Genomic DNA, 20,142 nt, shown 5'->3' with positions numbered 1-20,142 from the left:
TAGGCTTAAAAATGGGATATCCTGTTTTGGAATTTGGAGTTAAAAGATCCCAGAGTCTACATTCTCTAGCCCACTGAGTTCCCAAAACAATGACTCTTAACACTGACTCCAACACCTGAAGCTTATTAAGATGTAGATATCTGGGTTACAGCCATTATTTACATACTTGAAATCTTGGGGATGGGTCCCAAGAATCTGTTAAACTCTTCAAGAAATTCTTATGCACATTACCACTTGAAACTCTTGACCAGATCAAAGTAATACTTCCTAGTTATGGGGGTTTTCCAGTGTTCCTACTGCTGGTTGAGACTGTAATGGCCAATTCAAAGAAGAGAAGGAATTCTAGTGCTGAAAGCAATTATACTCTTTTCAAATTTAAGTTCACTCTGAAAAACAGCCAGGTTTATTAGGCTAGCAGTTCAGTGAATATAAATATACCTATCTTTTAAGGAGACACACAGATTTTTAAAATGTTTCCTTTTTATAAATGTGAAATATGTTTGTGAAAATGTAATATAAATTTATACACTTATACTTAACAAGCTTCCAGTTTCCCTCGCACATAAGTAGGACCTTTGTGTGCCTTCTCTTTCAAATCTCTTAATTCAGGCTTTATGTCTTCACTGGGAGTAGAATGAAAGAAGGTCTGAAAGTAATTGAATTTCTGCATTTTTTTTTCACCTCAAGGCTCAAAAAATCTTGATCTCAAGAATGGAATGATTTAGATATTATTTTAATGATAAGAACACACCTTCCAAGTTGTCATAAAATTTGTGAAATATCTTGAAACACCTTTTAAAGTGGCTGAAAAGTATTTAATCACTCTTGAGTGATTTTTTCTTATAAAATACACAGTAAAGAAAAACTTTAAATTCACCTCAATATAAATTTTACCTATTTTCCCTTGAAATGGCTATATTTTTAATATTTTGAGTCCAACACTCAATGAACTTCAGAGATGTTAAAATAATCATGGTTTTGCCTTCTTTTTATTTCTCCATGAAATGTAATTCCCAAAAACAATCAAACAATCTTGACCATGCATAAACCACAACTAATCATTTCAGGGGAAACCATGGCCAAATAAAAACACAGGTCACTCCTATAAACCATGTTTACTGACAAAGGAGACAGTAGCACACTTCTTTAAAAATGATACCATATTTACTTCTTTATAATGAAAAACACAATAGGAAGAAAAAACTAATTAAAAGCTAAAATATGCTCACTACATATTTAAGGGTGAAAGTCAGGACAAAACTTGAAGTTTTCCATGGACCACTGTAAATACTAGTAAAGACTATTATCAAAATAGCACTGACACAGCAGACTGAGATTCTAGCACAGCTTTGACATGTTCTTCTCATATAACCTTTGAAAGTCACTTTCTTCGAGTCTCATTCTTCATAATGAGTACTGAAAGTGCTGGCCACTTAGCATGAACAAGGACAGGGGCACCAAACTGTACTAGTAATCACTGTATTTGTCACCTCCCAAAACTCAGTTTAAAAACTAAAAGAAAAACTCACAGACTTTCTAATGACATTGCTGTGATATTAACATGACTTTTATATTGTATAATAAAACATATCAACATTTAGAAGATCAGTATAACTCAGTGAACTAATATTTTCCAAGTGAGCAAATGTATGTTACAAAATCATGCATGGGTATGGGACACCAGTCTGGCTCATTGGGTAGAGCATGAAACTCTGGATAGGATTTCTACAATTACCTGGGAAAAGCTATTAAAATTTACTTTTACTCCTTTTAAAACTTTTTCCTTTTTCTTCTACTAGCCAGACACTAAAGAAATTTGTAAAAATGTATAACAATGTCACTTGTCTCACCAGTATTTTTGTTTCAAAAGTTACTTTTCACAAAAAGTTATTAATACTTAATGGGCATATGTTGCTTATATTCGTATTATTTATTACATAATTATTTTTAAAATGTCTGAGTTTTCATATGTAATACAATAAATATCAATAGATATAACCCATATAAATCCATGTAAGCCAAGCTTTCTCAGGTGCTCAGTAATTTTTAAGAGTTACGAAGGGATCCTGAAACAAAAGGTTTCAGAACCACTGATCTAGGCAATAAATACCAAGGGAAAAAGAACTGATCTTATATTTCTAGTACTTGCTACAAGTAAAAGGCAACTTCGCTGGCACTGTCTTAATTTCCTGGTTAAATTATTACACTTTAACCTTTACCATAATTCAGCTCCACTTGTAATACTCGTAATAGGCGATGACTAGGTGCTTTCGTAAACAATGAGCTATGGTACTCCACCCTTGTTGTAGAAATAATAGAAACTCAACATCTCATCGACAGACTTCCATAAAGTCACACTTCCTGCAGTGACTCTAAGTAATCTGCTAACACCGAAAGATTCTGAAACCATACTAAGGAATTATATCACATGCTACTTAGAAATTGCTTTTAAGGAAACAGTATCTCTAAAGTCCAAGAATTTTGAGTAGAAAAAGCTACAATTCACTTCCTTGTGTCCCTAAACGACGCGTTTAAAAATAAGTGGAGAGATTGTACTACCTCTTCTCACCACAGATTTGATTAGAACAATTCTTAAAAGCGTACAAAATATTCACCTCTGACCAAGAGTAATTTAGAAAAAGAGAGAAAATGAAAATTACTGCACTTTAGGGCAGGCAATTTTAAATTAAAGCTTGTATATCAATCAATATTAATGTCAAAATGTAGGTTTCATGTACAGGTGAACAACGGATGACAGTAATGAAAACTTTCCACTTTTACATTTAAATATTAAGGACCAAGTTTCTGGGCAAGAATAAAGCCAGGGTTTACAGTCACCACATACTTCAATATGACATGAAGAGCAACCTGTGAGCAAAACTCCACTCTAGGACATTTTAATACTCCTGGAATAAGGTTACACAACTCTCCTCCTATCACTGATTAACCATCAGAGTCTCAACCTATTATAAGAAATGCTGGGGTTGAAGAATATAACCAAAGAGGCCAAACTATATAGTTTATTATCACACACTGATAACATGGAGGGACTGATAACACTGTAGTATATAACAATGTTTACTTTTTTAAAGATGCTTATTATTTTAAGTAAACTCTACCCCAAGGTAGGACTTAAACTCACGACCCTAAAATTAGAGTTGCATGCTCTAAAGACTGAGCCAGCCAGGCACCCTTACTTTTTGTTTTGTTTTGTTTTTTTGAGGTGTTTTTTTTGGGGGGAGGACTTTAAGTAATCTCTATGACCACTGTGGGGCTCGAACTCACAACCCTGAGATCAAGTCACATTGCTATACCGATTGAGCCAGCCAGGCACCCCCGAACAAATGACAATCTATGTGGAACCCAAAGACAATATATATAGAGACACCTTGAGACGAACCACATTATCTATCAAAGGGAACATAGGATTCTTGTTCATTTTCCCTCCATCCCCTGGTGATTCACTCACAGGGCATCCTGCAAACATTGTTTTTTGTTTGTTTGTTTGTTTTTTAAGATTTTATTTATTTGACAGAGAGAGGGACAGCCAGCGAGAGAGGGAACACAGGCAGCGGGAGTGGGAGAGAAAGAAGCAGGCTCATAGCGGAGAAGCATGATGTGGGGCTCGATCCCAGAACACCAGGATCACACCCTGAGCCGAAGGCAGATGCTTAACGACTGAGCCACCCAGGCGCCCCCCTGCAAACATTGTTTACAGCACTCTTTTACCTTTAATTTCTATCTTTTCTAGATCTCTCTCTCCTGTTTTCATTTTATTAGTTCTCTGCAGTCTCCCCTTGGACCCTATGGGTCTCTTTCATCTTTTACTTATACCTGGCACTCCTCACAGTCTGCCCAAGAATTATTTGTGGGCCTATCTCTCCTAATAGATTGTAAACTCCTTGGTGTTGGACATTGATTGTGGTATCTTCTATAATATATAGCACAGTGTCTTGCATGTTGAAGATGCTGTTTGAAATAACTGCAGGGGCGCCTGGGTGGCACAGCGGTTAAGCGTCTGCCTTCAGCTCAGAGCGTGATCCCGGCATTATGGGATCGAGCCCCACATCAGGCTCCTCCACTATGAGCCTGCTTCTTCCTCTCCCACTCCCCCTGCTTGTGTTCCCTCTCTCGCTGGCTGTCTCTATCTCTGTCGAATAAATAAATAAAATCTTTAAAAAAAAAAAAAAGAAATAACTGCAAACACAGAATTTGAATTTGGCACATCAAATTCAATGTGGCAAATTCTATGTGACAGATACTTTCTACCCATGACAAGTATAGTCTCTTATAAAAGAAAAATATTGGGACACCTGGGTGGTTCAGTTGCTTAAGCGCCTGCCTTCAGCTCACACCTTGATCCTGGAGTGCCAGGATCAAGTCTTGTATCGGTCATCCTGCTCAGCGGGGAGTCTGCTTCTCCCTCTGACCTTCCCTCCCTTGTGCTCTTTCTCTCTCTCAAATACATAAATAAAATCTTTAAAAAAGGGGGGGGGATATTATTGAGTGAATAAGGTAAAAATTAAGATTAGTTGAAATAATAAGTATCTTTAAAGTAAAATTCATTAACAAACTGACTATTCCTTTAATCTGTGAAGTGTTTATTCAGTAACAAAGTAGGAAAAGTGGATTATGATGTCACTTTTTGATTTTTCATTTGTGCTGATTTCATGACTTTTGAGAGTATTATTAGTACTGGGGTGCCTGGGTGGCTCAGTCGGTTAAGTGTCTGCCTTCAGCTCAGGTCATGATCCCAGTGTCCGGGGATCAAGCCCCACATGGGGCTCCCTGCTCAGCGGGGAGCCTACTTCTCCTTCTCCAGCTCCCTGTGACTATGTTCCCTCTCTTGCTATTTCTGTTAAATAAACAAAATTAAAAAAAAAAAAAAAAAGAAGATTAGTTCTTATTTTAGCTTTAAGTTTGTTAATGTCTTTACTGACAGGGTATAATAATAGTTTTTACTTAGAATTACCTTGTTTGTGATTTATAAAACCTAATATTCAGTTAATTATTAATATAATGTTAAACTTAATTTCCATTTTAAGAGAAACAGTTAAATTACTCATGACTTAATAGTTATTTTGGATAATGGTTTTACTATTTTTTGTTGATGGCAAAAGTTATTTGAAATGTTTTTGAAAATATAATAGCTGGGCACCTGGGTGGCTCCATTGGTTAAGCATCTGCCTTTGGCTCAGGTCATGATCCCGGAGTCCTGGCCATCTAGCCTCACATTGGGCTCCCCAATGTGGAGACTGCTTCTCCCCCTTCCCTACCTCGTTTGTGCTCTCCCTCTCTCTTGCTCGCTCTCAAAAATAAACTTACCAAAAAAAAAAAAAAAAAGAAAGAAAGAAAATATAATTATGTTTTAATTTCTTGGTGATTCTCAATAACATCATTATTAAAATATCATAAATATTTAAAAATAAAAATAACTGGGGCGCCTGGGTGGCACAGCGGTTAGGCGTCTGCCTTCGGCTCAGGGTGTGATCCGGCGTTATGGGATCGAGCCCCACATCAGGCTCCTCCGCTATGAGCCTGTTTCTTCCTCTCCCGCTCCCCCTGCTTGTGTTCCCTCTCTCGCTGGCTGTCGAATACATAAATAAAATCTTTAAAAAATAAATAAATAAAATAACTGCAAACAAATGTTGATAAAGATATTGAGAGAGTGGAACCCTTGTGTACTGTTGGTGTGACTGGCAAAATGGTGCAATCACTATTAAAAAAGGTATGAAGATTCCTAAAATAATTAAAAACAAAACTACCATATGAGCCAGCAATCCCACTTCTGGGTATATATGCCAAAAAATTGAAAGCAGAGTCTTGAAGAGATATTTGCACAGCAATGCTCATAGCAGTATTCACAACAGCCAAGAGGTAGAAGCAACCTAAGTGTCCATCCACAGATGAGTGAAAACCAAAATGTAGTGTATGTGTCTGAGTGTATATATATTCAATGGAATATTATTCAGTCTTAAAAGGGAAGAGAATTCTGTAATATGCTATAACAATGAGCCTTGAGAACATTACACTAAGTGAAATAAGCCAGTCACAAAAGGACAAACACTGTTATGATTCCATTTATATGAAGTATTTAAAGTAGTCAAATTCAGGGGTACCTGGGTGACTCAGTCAGTTAAGCTTCCAAGTCTTGATCTCAGGGTCACGAGTTCAAGCCCCACACTGGAGCCTAGTGTGGAGCCTACTTTAAAAAAATAAAAATAAAGTAGCCAAATTCATAGCAACAGAAAGTAGAATGGTAGCTACCAGGAGCTGACAGAGTAGGGGGAGGGGAGTCACTGTTTAAGAGGCACAGAATTCAAACTTGCAAGATGACAATGTTTTGGAGATCTGTGCACAACAATGTGAATACACTTAACACTACTGAACTGTACACTTACAAATGGCTAAAATGGTAAATTGTATATAATTTGTTTTACACCATCACAAAAATATATAGATAATTTTTAAAGACAGGTGGCTCTATAAAAGATCATCTCGAGGGTCTTAGTTTGGCTAATTCGGTTAGAACAAAGTTTTGTAGTAAAGAAGGAGCAAGCGGATGGTTAGAGAGTCAAGCCAAATAGGGTGGCATGACCTGCTCAGGACCATCTCATCCTCCTCTATCTCATTTGCTCCCAGTCTGACTTTCTGTGTTCTCCCACAGTTTGGAGAACCTCATCCCCACTCCCACTCTCTCACACACTGTTGCAGACATACAAAGCAGAACTTCCCAGGAACAAAATTCCACTTAGCCTCCTGCTGCTGGAGACCCAACTCTTCCTGATAGGAGTCCTGGAAACTTTTATGTGAAATAAGCCTTTTTCACAATACTAGTTTATTCAAACTCTGGACCAAGGAATCTATTTGAGTAGAGGTGAGATAGAGAAGAATTTATTTAATTTAATTTAATTTAATTAAGTATGAAGAGGTAAGGGCTTCAGTGGGTTGATAAATTTTAGAAAGTGCTAAATACCTACATGTGAAAACCAGGTGTGGTGACTTCCATTTAAAAGCAAAGTGCTTTAGGCATTAAGCACCTACAATGTCCTGAAACTGTTAGAACAGACATCCATACAGCAATGCTGACTGCAAGACATGTGACACCAGTTCTTGCCCTCCTCACTTAAAATGTTTTTTAGAATGAAATCCACTTTTAAGAAATTATATTTTTAAAGTAATCTCTACACCCAACATGGGGCTCGAACTCACAACCAAGATCAAGAGTTGCATGCTTCACCGACGGAGCCCCAAATGAAATCTACTTTTAATCAACATTCTTCTTGCAGCATTTAAGGTCTAGGCTCCCTTTTCCCCAACCAGGGCAGCTCTGTTTGGGCCTGCTGTATTCAGTGGATCCCCGGGTAAGCTTTTGTTTTATTTAAGAATTCGGGCTCCTGGCTGGCTCATTCTGTACAGCATGCAACTCTTCATCTCCAGGTGGTCAGTTCCAACACCCCATGTTGGGCATAGAGCTTAATAAAAAAAAATAAAAAAAAAAAAAAAAAGAAGGAGAAGAAGAAGAAGAAAGGGAAGAAAGAAAAGAAAAAGAATTCTACAGCTGAGACTGAAAACCACTGGACTAAGATAGATGTCAAGTTTCAGTGGGACTTGGCCCTGTTAGTATCCATGTATTTTGTATACAGCAAGGTTTCTCAACCAAGACACTAGCAGCATGTTGGCTGGCTATGTCTTTGACATGAGGGCTGTCCTGTGCACGGTACGATGTTTCACAGCACCTGACCTTTACCCACTATATGCCAGTAGCATCCCTCTAAATGCCCTAGTCAAGACCATCAAAATTATCTCCAGACACTGCCAAATATCCCCTGGGAGGCAAAATTCTCCCCTCCCAGTTGAGAACTGCTAATGCAGAGGACGTATAGGTCCACTTCTAAGCTCAGACCCCAATTTGTTAGTGCTCTGTTGCTGTTTTATACCAGCTTCTCCTTTCTCTTCTACTACTATGGTGATGTTAAACATAAGCTAATACTATATTCTTGGTAAATTCTTTTTTACGAGTAGGAAGAGAAAAGAAGCAGTCTAGAGATTCTAAGACAAATATGGGTAATTGCTTATAACACTTCTAAATTCATAGTTGAAAAAGTTGCTTGGTTACTTGAAATACAAGGCCTAAGAAGTTTCTAGGTACTAGCTTAGACATTTCAATGCCTGAACGTAAAATCTATTTGTCTGGACATGTGTATTTAAAAAAAAAAAAATGGGATGCCTGCCTGGCTCACTTGGTAGAGCATGCAACTCTTGTTCCCAGGGTCTTAAGTTCAAGCCCCACGTTGGCATAGTGCGAGCTTACTTAATTAATTAATAAGCGGGGCTATATACGTGGTACTCATCAGTGGATAACTTTCATAAACAAGATGGGTGGCTATAAAAATTAATATAGCATCAGGCTCAGATAAAGGGACGAAAAAGACTTTTTGAATGAATAATACAACACTGAGAAATCATTGCAGGAGGAGGAAAACACGATTTTGGAATGGGATCAATTTGCATTTGAATCTTAACTCCATCTGCTTTACTTTCTGATCTTGGCTAAGATAATGTAATCCCGTCTGAGCCCAGAAAAAAGGAAAAAAAAAAAAAGCCCCCTTTATTCCTTGTCTTATATTGCTTGAGGAAGGGGATAATCTTTTAACCATCTGTATTTCCAGTATGGCTGGGAAATAATGTCGATAAAAGAATTTTAAGTAAAAAATGTGAGGACTCCATTCTTCTTTAAGAGCTATACAAATTATTTGACTTTTATTAAGACCTCTTGCTTTTCCAATAATTCAGCTCCATGCTCAAGGTTATTTACAGGATTTGTGAATGACTTTGGACTGACCAAGCATAGTAGTGAATGCTTTTAATTTATCTTTGGGTTTTTTTTTCAACAGTCAAAACCAGGGCCCTTTAAAATTGAGGTTTTATACAAAAAGATTTAGACTCATTCTGATCCACAATTCTTACATAGACAAGTCATCTTTAAGTCTAATAATGATTAGACCGTTTGGGTGTCCAGGAGATGTTAGTGGCACCAGAGCAGCCCTCCAACCAGGAATTAGCAGGTACTCATCTTCAGATCAAAAGACATAAGCCAAAATAAGCGGGAATCGGGCTACGGACTACCCTGCCCTCTGATTAAGTGGCCAGAGAAGAGCAGCTGTGAAAAGCTGAGCATTATCTTTATAAGCCTTTCACTATATTTCCATAGACTTGAAGATTTGAGTATTCAGTGATATTTAAAACTACCTAATATCAAAGGGTAGTACCAAGATCACATTGTTTACATAGCACTAATGCATGACCTCCCTTTTTATCCCCTTCCCTCTCAGGACCATGATCCCATCTCCCTCTAGCAAATGATAGTTTTCAGCTCTTCCAGCTTCAGTTAGGACATCTTTTCCAAAGAGTCTCTGGGAATGGTCCAGGGTTGTTTTCGGTAATTGGGAGAAAGTATCATAAAGAACATGATTTAAAAATCCTGTAGCGGGGCGCCTGGGTGGCACAGCGGTTAAGCGTCTGCCTTCGGTTCAGGGCGTGATCCCGGCGTTATGGGATCGAGCCCCACATCAGGCTCCTCTGCTATGAGCCTGCTTCTTCCTCTCCTACTCCCCCTGCTTGTGTTCCCTCTCTAGCTGGCTGTCTCTATCCTGTCGAATAAATAAATAAAAAATCTTTAAAAAAATAAAAAATAAAAAAAAATAAAAATCCTGTAGCATGTCACCTCCCTGAAAATGAATCATTTTCTCTGAATACAAACACGATACAATTTTTGCTTCCATGGTCAAAACAGACAACATGGAAGACTTTAGATGTCTAATTCTTTCTTGGGTCTAACATTTGGGATTAGATCTCAAGGGCAATGGAAATTTGCTAATCATCTGTGGTTTTTGATGATTTACAAGCCTAACAAATAAGATAAAAGAGCTTCAATTTTCCCAATTTCCAGAATATTACTTCATTCCAAAAGAAATGTCACCTATAAATAGCCCCTCCTCCTCTTACATTTTATGTTCTGTTGAACTTTTCCTTATGTACATCATTTGGCTACATAATCTGTGGCAAGAGACAGCTAGACAAGTAAAATAATACTCAACATTTTAATCAATGACTCAACAATTGAATCCAGGGTGCTGGAAAATTGATCTTTTCACAAAAGACACATCCAGTGTCAAAGAAAACTTCTCATATAAATCCTGACAAAGGACAAATTTAACTTCTAAGCAAGATTAGCTTGAGTAAAACATTCAAAATTTCTTAACAAGTTATGGTACCATCAGCATCTTTCATCAACACACTTAAATCCCTTACAGTGTTGGTGAGTATTAATATGCAGAGAATGCAACGTGGATACGGTGAGTTATACTTTCTACGACACTCTCGATCACGGATTGGAGTTTGAAAGCTAAGGCTTTCCAAAATGCCTAATGTGCCAAGTGCTCAGTGTAATTTGAAATTCATGATATTCTCGGCCAGGCAGGTGAGGTCCTCAGTAACATGCTCAGACCTTGGTTTAACTAGCAGTTTCTTGGACTCTCAGGAATAATCATTTGTTCTAGATTAGCCTGGGCTTCTCTATTTCTAAAGATCTTCCTTTAGGCTTGAATGTCTTGTTATCTGTCATTGGGAATTTATACAATATTACATTTCCTTCATTTTGCACTCATTCTGAGCTATTCTGTGGCTAACCTCATCTGTCTTAGGGTGATGTGGAACAGCAGCTCCTGAGGTCCTCTCAGCCTTCATCTTCTTGACCCACCTGAAGTTTCTCAAAGAGCACTGGGTCACTGTACTACCCAGGTAGTGGCAACATTATCATGACCTTTCCTGACTCCAAGGACTTCAATGACTCCAAGACAGGATAGAGTTGCCGACCTTTGAGTCTAGGTGTCCACATCCAACCATTCTTTTTTTTTTTAAGAGTTTTTTTTTTTTTTTTAATGTATTTATTTTGAGTCATTCCTACACCCAACATGGGGCTTGAACTCATGACTCCGAGATTGAGAGTCACATGCTCTTCTGACTGAGCAAGCCAGGAACCCAAAGTTATATCAAAATTTAGAGAGAAATCCCTTTTTTTAAAAAAGATATTTATTTTTTAAGAAGTCTCTGTACCCAACACGGGGCTCGAACTCACAACCTCAAGATCAAGAGTCTCATGATCCACCAACTGAGTCAGCTAGGTACCCCTAGAAAGCTACAAATAATATAATAGGCCTATAAACCAAAACTACATGGCTTATAGCACAGCCAGCTACAGAGAATACAGTAGAAAACACAATTAATTCATTCATGGAAATCTAGCCTTGGATAGTACCAACAGTTGCCAAACTTCCCTACTGCTAATTTGGGCCAGTGAGCATAAAACTCATCAGATTTGTTTAAAAGTATCTTCTTTTGGGAGGAAATGCTAAGGAACATTGCTCTCTTTTTCTCTCTCACTCATTCTCCCCACCCCACCCCCCAGCTCTCTATCTCTGACAAATAAATAAATAAAATCTTTAAAAAAAATGGGTGGGAAAGGATGAATCCATTTTATAGAAGGAATCAGCACGTTAGATCAAATTCTACATGGGAGAATGGGATTTTTCTCTCCATCTACGTTAGTATTCAGTGGGATACAATTTTGAGTATCGGGGAATGAAAGAATAAGCTATGATACATATATTATTGGTAAGATAATTAAGAAACATAACTCACCATTTTTTAGGCTTTGACAATGGTTTATATTTGCTGTATTTTACACGCCATTCAAGAACTTCTTTACAGCGCTGACAAACTCCATCATGAAGCTTTGCATTAATTTTCTTAAAAATAAACAGAAAAACAAAGTAAGAATTTCATCTGTGAGCCAGCATTGCAAACCCCAGGAAAAAGGCACATGAAAAATTTAAGTTTTTTTAAACAGTAACCTAAATTTAATCTGCATAACATTTTATGATACACTACGTATTTTTATGTGCATTACTCAAGTTGGTTCTTTACAAAGACAAAGATTCTTAAATAGGTGTAGCTCAGAATCATCCAGGAAATGTTTTAATCTCTTGGCAGGAGTATTTCAGAAAGCCCTCCCCATTGATTCTGATGTGTGCAAATGTTAAAACTCAAATTAGTACAGTCAGGATACGTGCGTTTTACTTACATAGGTTATAGCTCACTAATAATGTAATAATAAAGAAAACCTAATGCATATTTTAAGACTACTGTTTCCAACAATTCAAATCTTACCAATGAAGAAACGAGAAATTACACCAAGAAATTATAGTCCTAAATTATCAGTCTGTAGGGGAGAGCAGAGACCATGACACCGGAGAAAGGAGTGTCAGGGAGAAGTTGCTATAAGCACAAAAGTATTTAATTCTTCAATTTAATACTTTCATATTCTCATGTAAAGAAAAAACGTTTTGGAAAAGTTACCTTGCTAATCTGACTTCTTCAAAACAGAAAATAAATATGTGCATGGGAATACCTGCGGTGGGAAAAGGGCCATATTTATGGGGGGAAAATCACCCCATATTTACTATGATTTTCTTCTCAAAATGTGTTGGGAAATTAGGAGAATGAAAAAAATTTAAATGTGTCATGTGTTCTCCCCAATAGTTTTACATTCTATAACATATTCATGTGATTCAGGACCCAGACTATTTATTTTCACTATGTATGCTGAGAATTCTCCAACTTACTTTGGCTGTGGAAGCCTGGTCTTTGCCTATCGTTGGAATAATGAGTAAAGGGACATTTTATGTTTTCTTTGCTTCCTTTGTTTCCTTTTTTAATTTCTCAAGAGGAGAAAGAAAAGGATCACAAAAGATGCAGATTCTTTGGGAGGTTATCTGATGCTGAGTTAAAAGCACAATGTTTAAAGATCATTTGAAAAAAACCCGAAACTTTGGAAAAGTGCTTGATATTCTTTAAAGTTCTATACAAGAAGGTAAAATAATTTGACAAAACATTTACTCAAAGAGAAAATATTTCAAGGGTCTTTTCAAAAGCCACAAATTAAGCTGTGAATACATTATGTTTTATTTTACCTCTATGGTGAAAAACATATTCTGTTACTTAGTAATTGTGTATGGGTATTCCTTTCTCCCTGACCTAGACAGAGAGTCCCTGGAAAAATAAATTCTACGTGACACTATATTCCTTGTTTACTGCTAACTGTTGCCAGAAAGAAGGAAATCTGTGTCCAGTACCAAACTCCTCTTCTCATCAAACTTGATACATAATTATCCCACATAAGACTTGCTAAGAAATACCCAGAACTAAAATTCACACTTCATCATTTGTTCTCACTGCCCTCTGTTGCCTAGAATATCTTACAAAAAGCATTACTGGGGCACCTGAGTGGTTCAGTCGGCTAAGCACCTGCCTTCGGCTCAGGTCATGATTCCAAGGTGCTAGGATCGAGCCCCATGTCAGGCTCCCTGCTCAGGGAGCCTGCTTCTCCCTCTCCCTTTGCTGCTCCTCCTGCTTGTGCTCTCTCTCTCTCTCTTCCTCTCTGGCTCTCTCTCTCTCAAATAAATAAAATCTTTTAAAAAATTAAAATATACATAAAAAAACATTACTTATATTTTTCTAACTCTAACAGTAATGGAAACAAGCTAACAACTTGAACTATGATTATAATATGAACGTGATATCTTTCTTAATAGAATATTCTTAGAATGCAAAACATTTTGTTACTTGCAAATTTTATTATATATAACACACTGTGCTTGTTAACTAGGAAGCGTTATTTGGTTTCTTGTTTGTTTCTGTATCCAATTTCTGACCAGTTCATCTTGATTTACAAAGCTGCACATAGCTTGGAAACTGGTTTCTTCAGGGCGGATCGGACAATAGAACAAAACAGGTCTTTGTGGAAACTTGTCCTGTGAGTGATGTGTGAAACAGTATAAATGGAGATGTTGTAGAAAGTTCACATCACTAACAGGCACTACTACAAAACTGAACTTGATTTTCATGTGTTAAGAAATGAATAAGAATAAGAATGAAAATGAATGGTACTTTCACTTAAAGAGAGTTGTAAAAAGAACTTTGTCTTACTGTATTTTGGCAAACTAGAAACAGTGAATTCCAGAGATGTGAGCAATGAAAGCTAAATCCTAGTTCTAGGAATCATTCTGCCAGGAGCAAAGAAGATGGCAATCTTACCTTACTCACACCTATGTTTACAACTAACCCTGTTTTAGCAATTAATTTTAGCATATTCCTCCTGGGAGAAATCACAGGTTATTAAGGTTAAGATTTAAGCACATCCAAATATAAAATCAAAACTTAGTTTTATAAGTACAAAAGACTTTAAAGATCATTTTGTTTAAGAAGCTACTTTAAAGACCTTTAAAGGGAAAGAACTTCAGAGAAGGTTCCACTGAACTTAGGAATCGTAGCTAAAGAAGAAAACCTTATTTATAAATTGAACATTTTAAGTTAGAATAAACTTATGGTGTATCAAAAGACACTCTTACTTAATATATATGTAGACTCTTAGCCATCAATGATTCATACAACATATTTTATACTAAATGTTGTTATTCCTGCTGTAAACATTCTGTTGTCAGACAAGGCATCTTTTAAAATTTAATACAGCACTCTCAAGAAGAAATTAGATGAGGACTTTACCACCCAAGAGGCAAACTGCAAATATACTATCTGTATCAACAGTCCGATACTGAAAAATACTTTATAAAATATAAAGTATCCTGTAACAGAAAGAAAATACTATTACGGGGGAAAGGAATTTTAATACCACTCAAGAATAACTAATAATTTTTCATTAGGATTTTTCTATACATCATATTTCTTTCAGAAATGCTAATGCCAAACAATGGCATATTTTACTTCACTTCATTAATTGAAAAAAAAAAGAATTAAAAAACTAAATTAGAGTCAAGGAAAATGACAATTTTAACTGCTGCTGAAAATCCATTTCCAAGAAATGGAATTATTCTTCCCCCTGCATTACCCCTTCCTCCAAAATAAGGTTTTGGTGCTAATACAGCTACAATAGTATTACTCCAGAAAATAGGGTTTTTACATCCTTTTTATATTTAAAAGCATATATTTTTTAAATTCTCTATTAATATCCCCTTATTCTAAATATGGCTAGAAGACAAAGGATCTCTAGATTTGGGAATAAGAATTTATATGATTAATAATAATAACATTAAAAATCTGTCTTTTGTTTTGTGACTTTCAAATCATAAACTATTTTGTTTTAAATCCTTCTAATATGGCCAGAACATGATTGGGCATAAAATATCTTCAAAACCAATACAACCGGGACACCTGGATGGCTCGGTTGGTCGGTTAAGCATCTGCCTTTGGCTCAGGTCATGATCCCAGCGTCCTGGGATCAAGTCCCCTGTCTGACTCCCTGCTCAGCAAGGAGCCTGCTTCTCCCCCTGACTGCTGCTCCCCCTGCTTGTGCTCTCTCTCTCACTCTCTCTGACAAATAAACAAAATCTTTAAAAACAAAAACAAAATCAATCAATACAAAAACAAAACAAAAAATAGATGAGGGAATCATATTGAAGGGAAAATGAGGATAGGCAGGGAAAATGACGAAGGAGTCAGGATTGCAGCTGGGAAGTGCACTTGCTAGAAATGGACCACAAGTGAGATCCAAGCTTTCTAGCAGCCAGTAAAACATGAGCTCCACTCCCCTACCCGATTCAATGCCTGTAACATGCCCAAAATCCAGTTTCTTAGAAGTAGTACATCTATTCTGGTTACTGAAACCCAAGTCTGGTCTTTCCCAAAAAGGACCCCATATGATACAGTAAGCCATGGTCTCAACAACACCCTTAAAATACAAAGCATTTCACAGAGTTGTTTTCTACCAGGGTTCTCCAAGTATCTGGTGTTACATAATGTCAAACAGTGTGCTTAAGAGTTATTCTCAGGGGTACAATGTAGGTACAGATGCCTGATATTAATAGGATCTACAGGAATGCACCACATATAATAAGGTCATCATAAGTAGTATTTCTCTTAACAGAATTCTAAAAACATCCACCTCTATTATGAAAAACTTCAAACATGCAGAAAGAAGTTAAAATGATACTAATGCATAGCCATATACACATTATCTAGAGACAAGTGTTAACATTTTTTAATCTGTTTTCTATGTGTGTCTACACTTAGTTGCAGGCATCAGGACCCTATACCTCTTAATCATATATATCCTAGAAATACTTTCTCCTAATTAACCACACCACTGTTACACTTCAGAAAAAATGAAAAATAACTCTCTAATGTCATTGGATGTAGCCAGTCTACATTGAAATTTCCTAACCTGCTCCCTGCCCTCTGTATCAGTATTCAAGTACTGTTCCGCTGTTCTTTCTCTTCTGTTCTACAAGGATTTCCCTTTTTTTTTAAGAGACAGAAAGCAAGGGGGAGGGGCAGAGGGAGAGAGAGAATCTTAAGCAGGATTCACACCCAGCACAGAGGCCAATGACACAAGACTCGATCTCACGACCCTGAGATCATGACCTGAGCCAAAATCAAGAGCCAGAACACTTAACCGACTGAGCCACCCAGGCTCAGGATCATGAGAAAGAGCTGCGCATCCAGCTCTGTGCTCTGTGCTGAGTCTGCATGAGATTCTTTATCTCCTTCTCCCTCTACCCCTTCCCTGACTTGCACTAAATAAATAAATAAATAAATAAATAAATAGATAGATAGATAGATAGATAGATAGATAGATATCTTTAAAAAAAAAGTTACCAGCTGGGGGTGCCTGGATGGCTCAGTCGGAAGGACATGCCACTCTTGATCCGAGGGTCATGACTTGGAGCCCCACATTGAGTGTAAAGATTATAAACATAAACTCAAAAAAATAATTAAAAAAATAAGAATAAAATGGTACCAGCTGAAGTGGGTTTTGAGGTACAACGCATATACTATATACACATACAATAAAATTAGCCCATTTTAGATGTATAGTTGTATGAATCTTTTTTTTTTTTAAAGATTTTATTTATTTATTTGACAGAGAAAGACAGCCAGCGAGAGAGAGAACACAAGCAGGGGGAGTGGGAGAGGAAGAAGCAGGCTCTTAGTGGAGGAGCCTGATGTGGAGCTCAAACCCAGAACGCTGGGATCACGCCCTAGGCCGAAGGCAGTTGCTTAACCACTGTGCTACCCAGGCGCCCCTACTTGTATGAATCTGATAGCCAAAATATAGAATATTTTCATTACTCTAAAAAGTTCCCTCATGGCCCTTTGTTGTCAATCCCTCTTACCAGTCCCCAGGCAATGCTGATTTTTTAATCTCCTATAGTTTTGCCTTTTTCAGAATGTCATATAAATGGAATATGGATAAAGTATACAGCTATTGGCAGAGCTCATTCCTTTTCACTGGTGAATGATACTCCATTATACAGATGTGCTACAGTAACATTTATTCATTCACAATTTGAAGCACATTCTGAGTTGTTTCCAGTTTTGGGTAGTAATATTTGCACACAAGTTTGTGTGTGGACACTTTTCATTTCTCTTAGGTTAATACCTAAGAATGGTATTGTTGGATTTTGTAACAATTTTCTTTTTTTTTAAAAGATTTTATTTATTTATTTGAGAAAGAGCACGTTCCCACACAAGCAGAGGGAGGGGCAGAGGAAGAGGGAGAGAGAATTTCAAGCAGACTATGCACTAAGCATGGAGCCCAATGCAGGGCTTGACTTCATGACCCTAAGATCATGACCTGAGCTGAAGTCAAGAGTCAGAAGCTTAACCAAGCTGTCCCTATGACAATTTTTTACTTAACACTTTAAAAAAAAAAAAAAGATTTATTTATTTATTTGAGAGAGAGAGAACATGAGCACAAGCAAGGAGTGGAGCAGAGGGAGAGAATCTCAAGCAGACTCCCTACTGAGTATGGAGCCAGATGCAGAGCTCCATCCCACAAACCCAAGACCATGACCTGAGCCAAAACCAAGAACTGGACACTCAGTCCACCTAGCCACCCAGGCACCCCTCTGCTAAACTCTATAAGAAACTAACACTTTGGGGCACCTGGATGGCTCAGTTGTTAAGCGTCTTCCTTCGGCTCAGATCACGATCCCAGGGTCCTGGGATCTAGCCCTGCTGTGCAGGGAGCCCACTTCTCTCTCTCCCACTCCCTCTGCTTGTGTTCCCTCTCTTGCTGTCTGTCAAATAAATAAATAAAATCTTAAAAAAAAAGAAAAAGAAAAGAAACTAACACTTTTTTGGGGCACCTGGGTGGCTCAGTCGGTTTAGTGTCTGCTTTTGGCTCAGGTCATGATCCCAGGGTCCTGGGATCCAGCCGGCATCAGGCTCCCTGCTCAGCAGGGAACCTGCTTCTCTCTCTCCCTCTGCCCCTCCCCGTGCTTGTTGTGCTCTCTCTCTCTCAAATAAATAAATAAAATCTTAAAAAAAAAAAACTAACACTTTTTCAAAGTGGCTGTACCATTTTGCATTCCCACTAATCATGTATAAAGATCCAGTTTTTCCACATCATTTCTAGTGTTTGAAATTGTAAATATTTTTTATTTTAGCCATTAGAATCAGTGTATAGTATTATCTCATTATGGTTTTAATTTGCATTTCCCTTAATAATTAATAATGCTGAACATCTTTTCATGTGTTTACTTGCCATCATGTATTTTCCTAAGTGTCTGTTCAAATCTTTCGCCTATTGTTTTCAATTAGGTTGTTCATTTTCTAATTATTGAGATATGAGGGTTCTGTACATATTCTTGATAATGTGCTTTACAAATATATTCTCCCAATCTGTGCTTTTATTTTCATTATCTTAACAGTGTTTTTCTAATAGAAGAATTTTTTAATTTCAATGAAGAACAACTAATTTTTCCTTTATAGAAAGAAGTGTAGAGCTTACTCAAATATTTTTCTTTTATAGACCTTGCATTTTGTATCAAATCAAAGAAGTCTTTGAAGAATCATGAAGATTTTTACCTATATTTTTGACCTGAAGTTCAGTAATTTTAGGTTTTATATTAAATCTATGCTCCATTTTGAATTAATTTTTGTACATGGTGCAAAACACCAGCAGAGGTTCATTTTAAATTAAATATGGATGTCCACGTTCCAGTACCCCTGCATTGCATTTGTATCCTTGTCAAAAATTAAGTATGTGTGAATCCATTTCTGGACTCAATATTCTATCACGTTAATCTATGTGTCTACTCTTTCACCTGTTACCACCTTGTCTTGATTAGTATTGCTTTAGGCTCTTGAAATTAGTACTGTCCTCCAACTCTGTTCTTTTTCAAAATTGTTTTGACTATTCTAGTTCCTTTGCTTTTCCATAAACATTGTGGAATCAGTTTGTTGATTTCAACAAAAAAGCTATGATTGTGATTAGGGTTACACTGAAACTATGAATAACATGGGGGGAGAACTGACATCTCAACAACACTGAATCTTCCAAACAATGAACACTGCATTCCTGAGATAAGCCCCACCTGTCTGTGATATATCGTATTTATTGGTGAATACAATATGCTAATATTTAGTTGGAAATTTTATGTCCAAATTCAACGAGAGATTTTGGTCCACAGTTGTTTCGGGTTTTCTCTTACAACGCCTTTCTCTGGCATTGGTGTCTAACTCAATTGCTAGAGAATTCATGTGCAAGGGTAAAAGGACTTAAAATAGGAATACCTTACATATCCTAGAAGAATAGAATATTAAAAATTTTGTAGAATAAGCTCAAATCCGGGGTGTCCGGGTGGCTCAATCAGTTAAGCGTCTGCCTTCTGCCTTCAGCTTGGGTCATGATCTCAGGTCCTGGGCTTGGGCCCCACATTGGGCTCCCTGCTCAGCAGGGAGTCTGCTTCTCCCTCTCTGCCTGCCTGCAGCTTGCTCTGCTTGTTCTCTCTCCCTCTTTCTCCCTCTGCCAAATAAATAAAATCTTTAAAAAAAAAAAAAAGAGCTCCAATCCTATTTTTAAAGGTTTAAAAGAACATTTACATGTTTAAAAGTGTTTTTTGTCACGAACCTAGGAACGAAAATTACTGTAATTACATGGAACTGTCAAATAAATAAATATAATCTTAAAAAAATACTCCTGCTATAATCAACTGAATATCATATTTAGGCCACCACTAATATGTCATCCAGGATATTAATACTGAGTTCTACTGACTT

General features: G+C 37.1%; 1 protein-coding gene across 4 annotated transcripts in view; it reads right to left on the bottom strand.

Annotated features, from left to right (window-relative positions):
* Nucleotides 1-20,142, bottom strand: part of CUNH9orf85 (chromosome unknown C9orf85 homolog) — a 190,243-nt gene that overhangs the window by 144,501 nt on the left and 25,600 nt on the right. For all 4 annotated transcript variants that reach the window (XR_008956832.1, XR_008956833.1, XM_026519373.4 and 1 more), the window contains exon 2: nt 11,704-11,810. Coding sequence is in view for 2 of the 4 variants with exons in the window: in XM_026519373.4 (XP_026375158.1) it covers nt 11,704-11,810 (107 nt within the window). In the remaining 2 variants the exon portion in view is untranslated. The remainder of the gene's footprint in view (nt 1-11,703; nt 11,811-20,142) is intronic.

The sequence above is a fragment of the Ursus arctos genome, unplaced genomic scaffold (genome assembly GCF_023065955.2).
Source record: "Ursus arctos isolate Adak ecotype North America unplaced genomic scaffold, UrsArc2.0 scaffold_33, whole genome shotgun sequence".
NCBI lineage: Eukaryota > Metazoa > Chordata > Mammalia > Carnivora > Ursidae > Ursus > Ursus arctos.
This window is presented reverse-complemented; position numbering and strand designations above follow the sequence as displayed.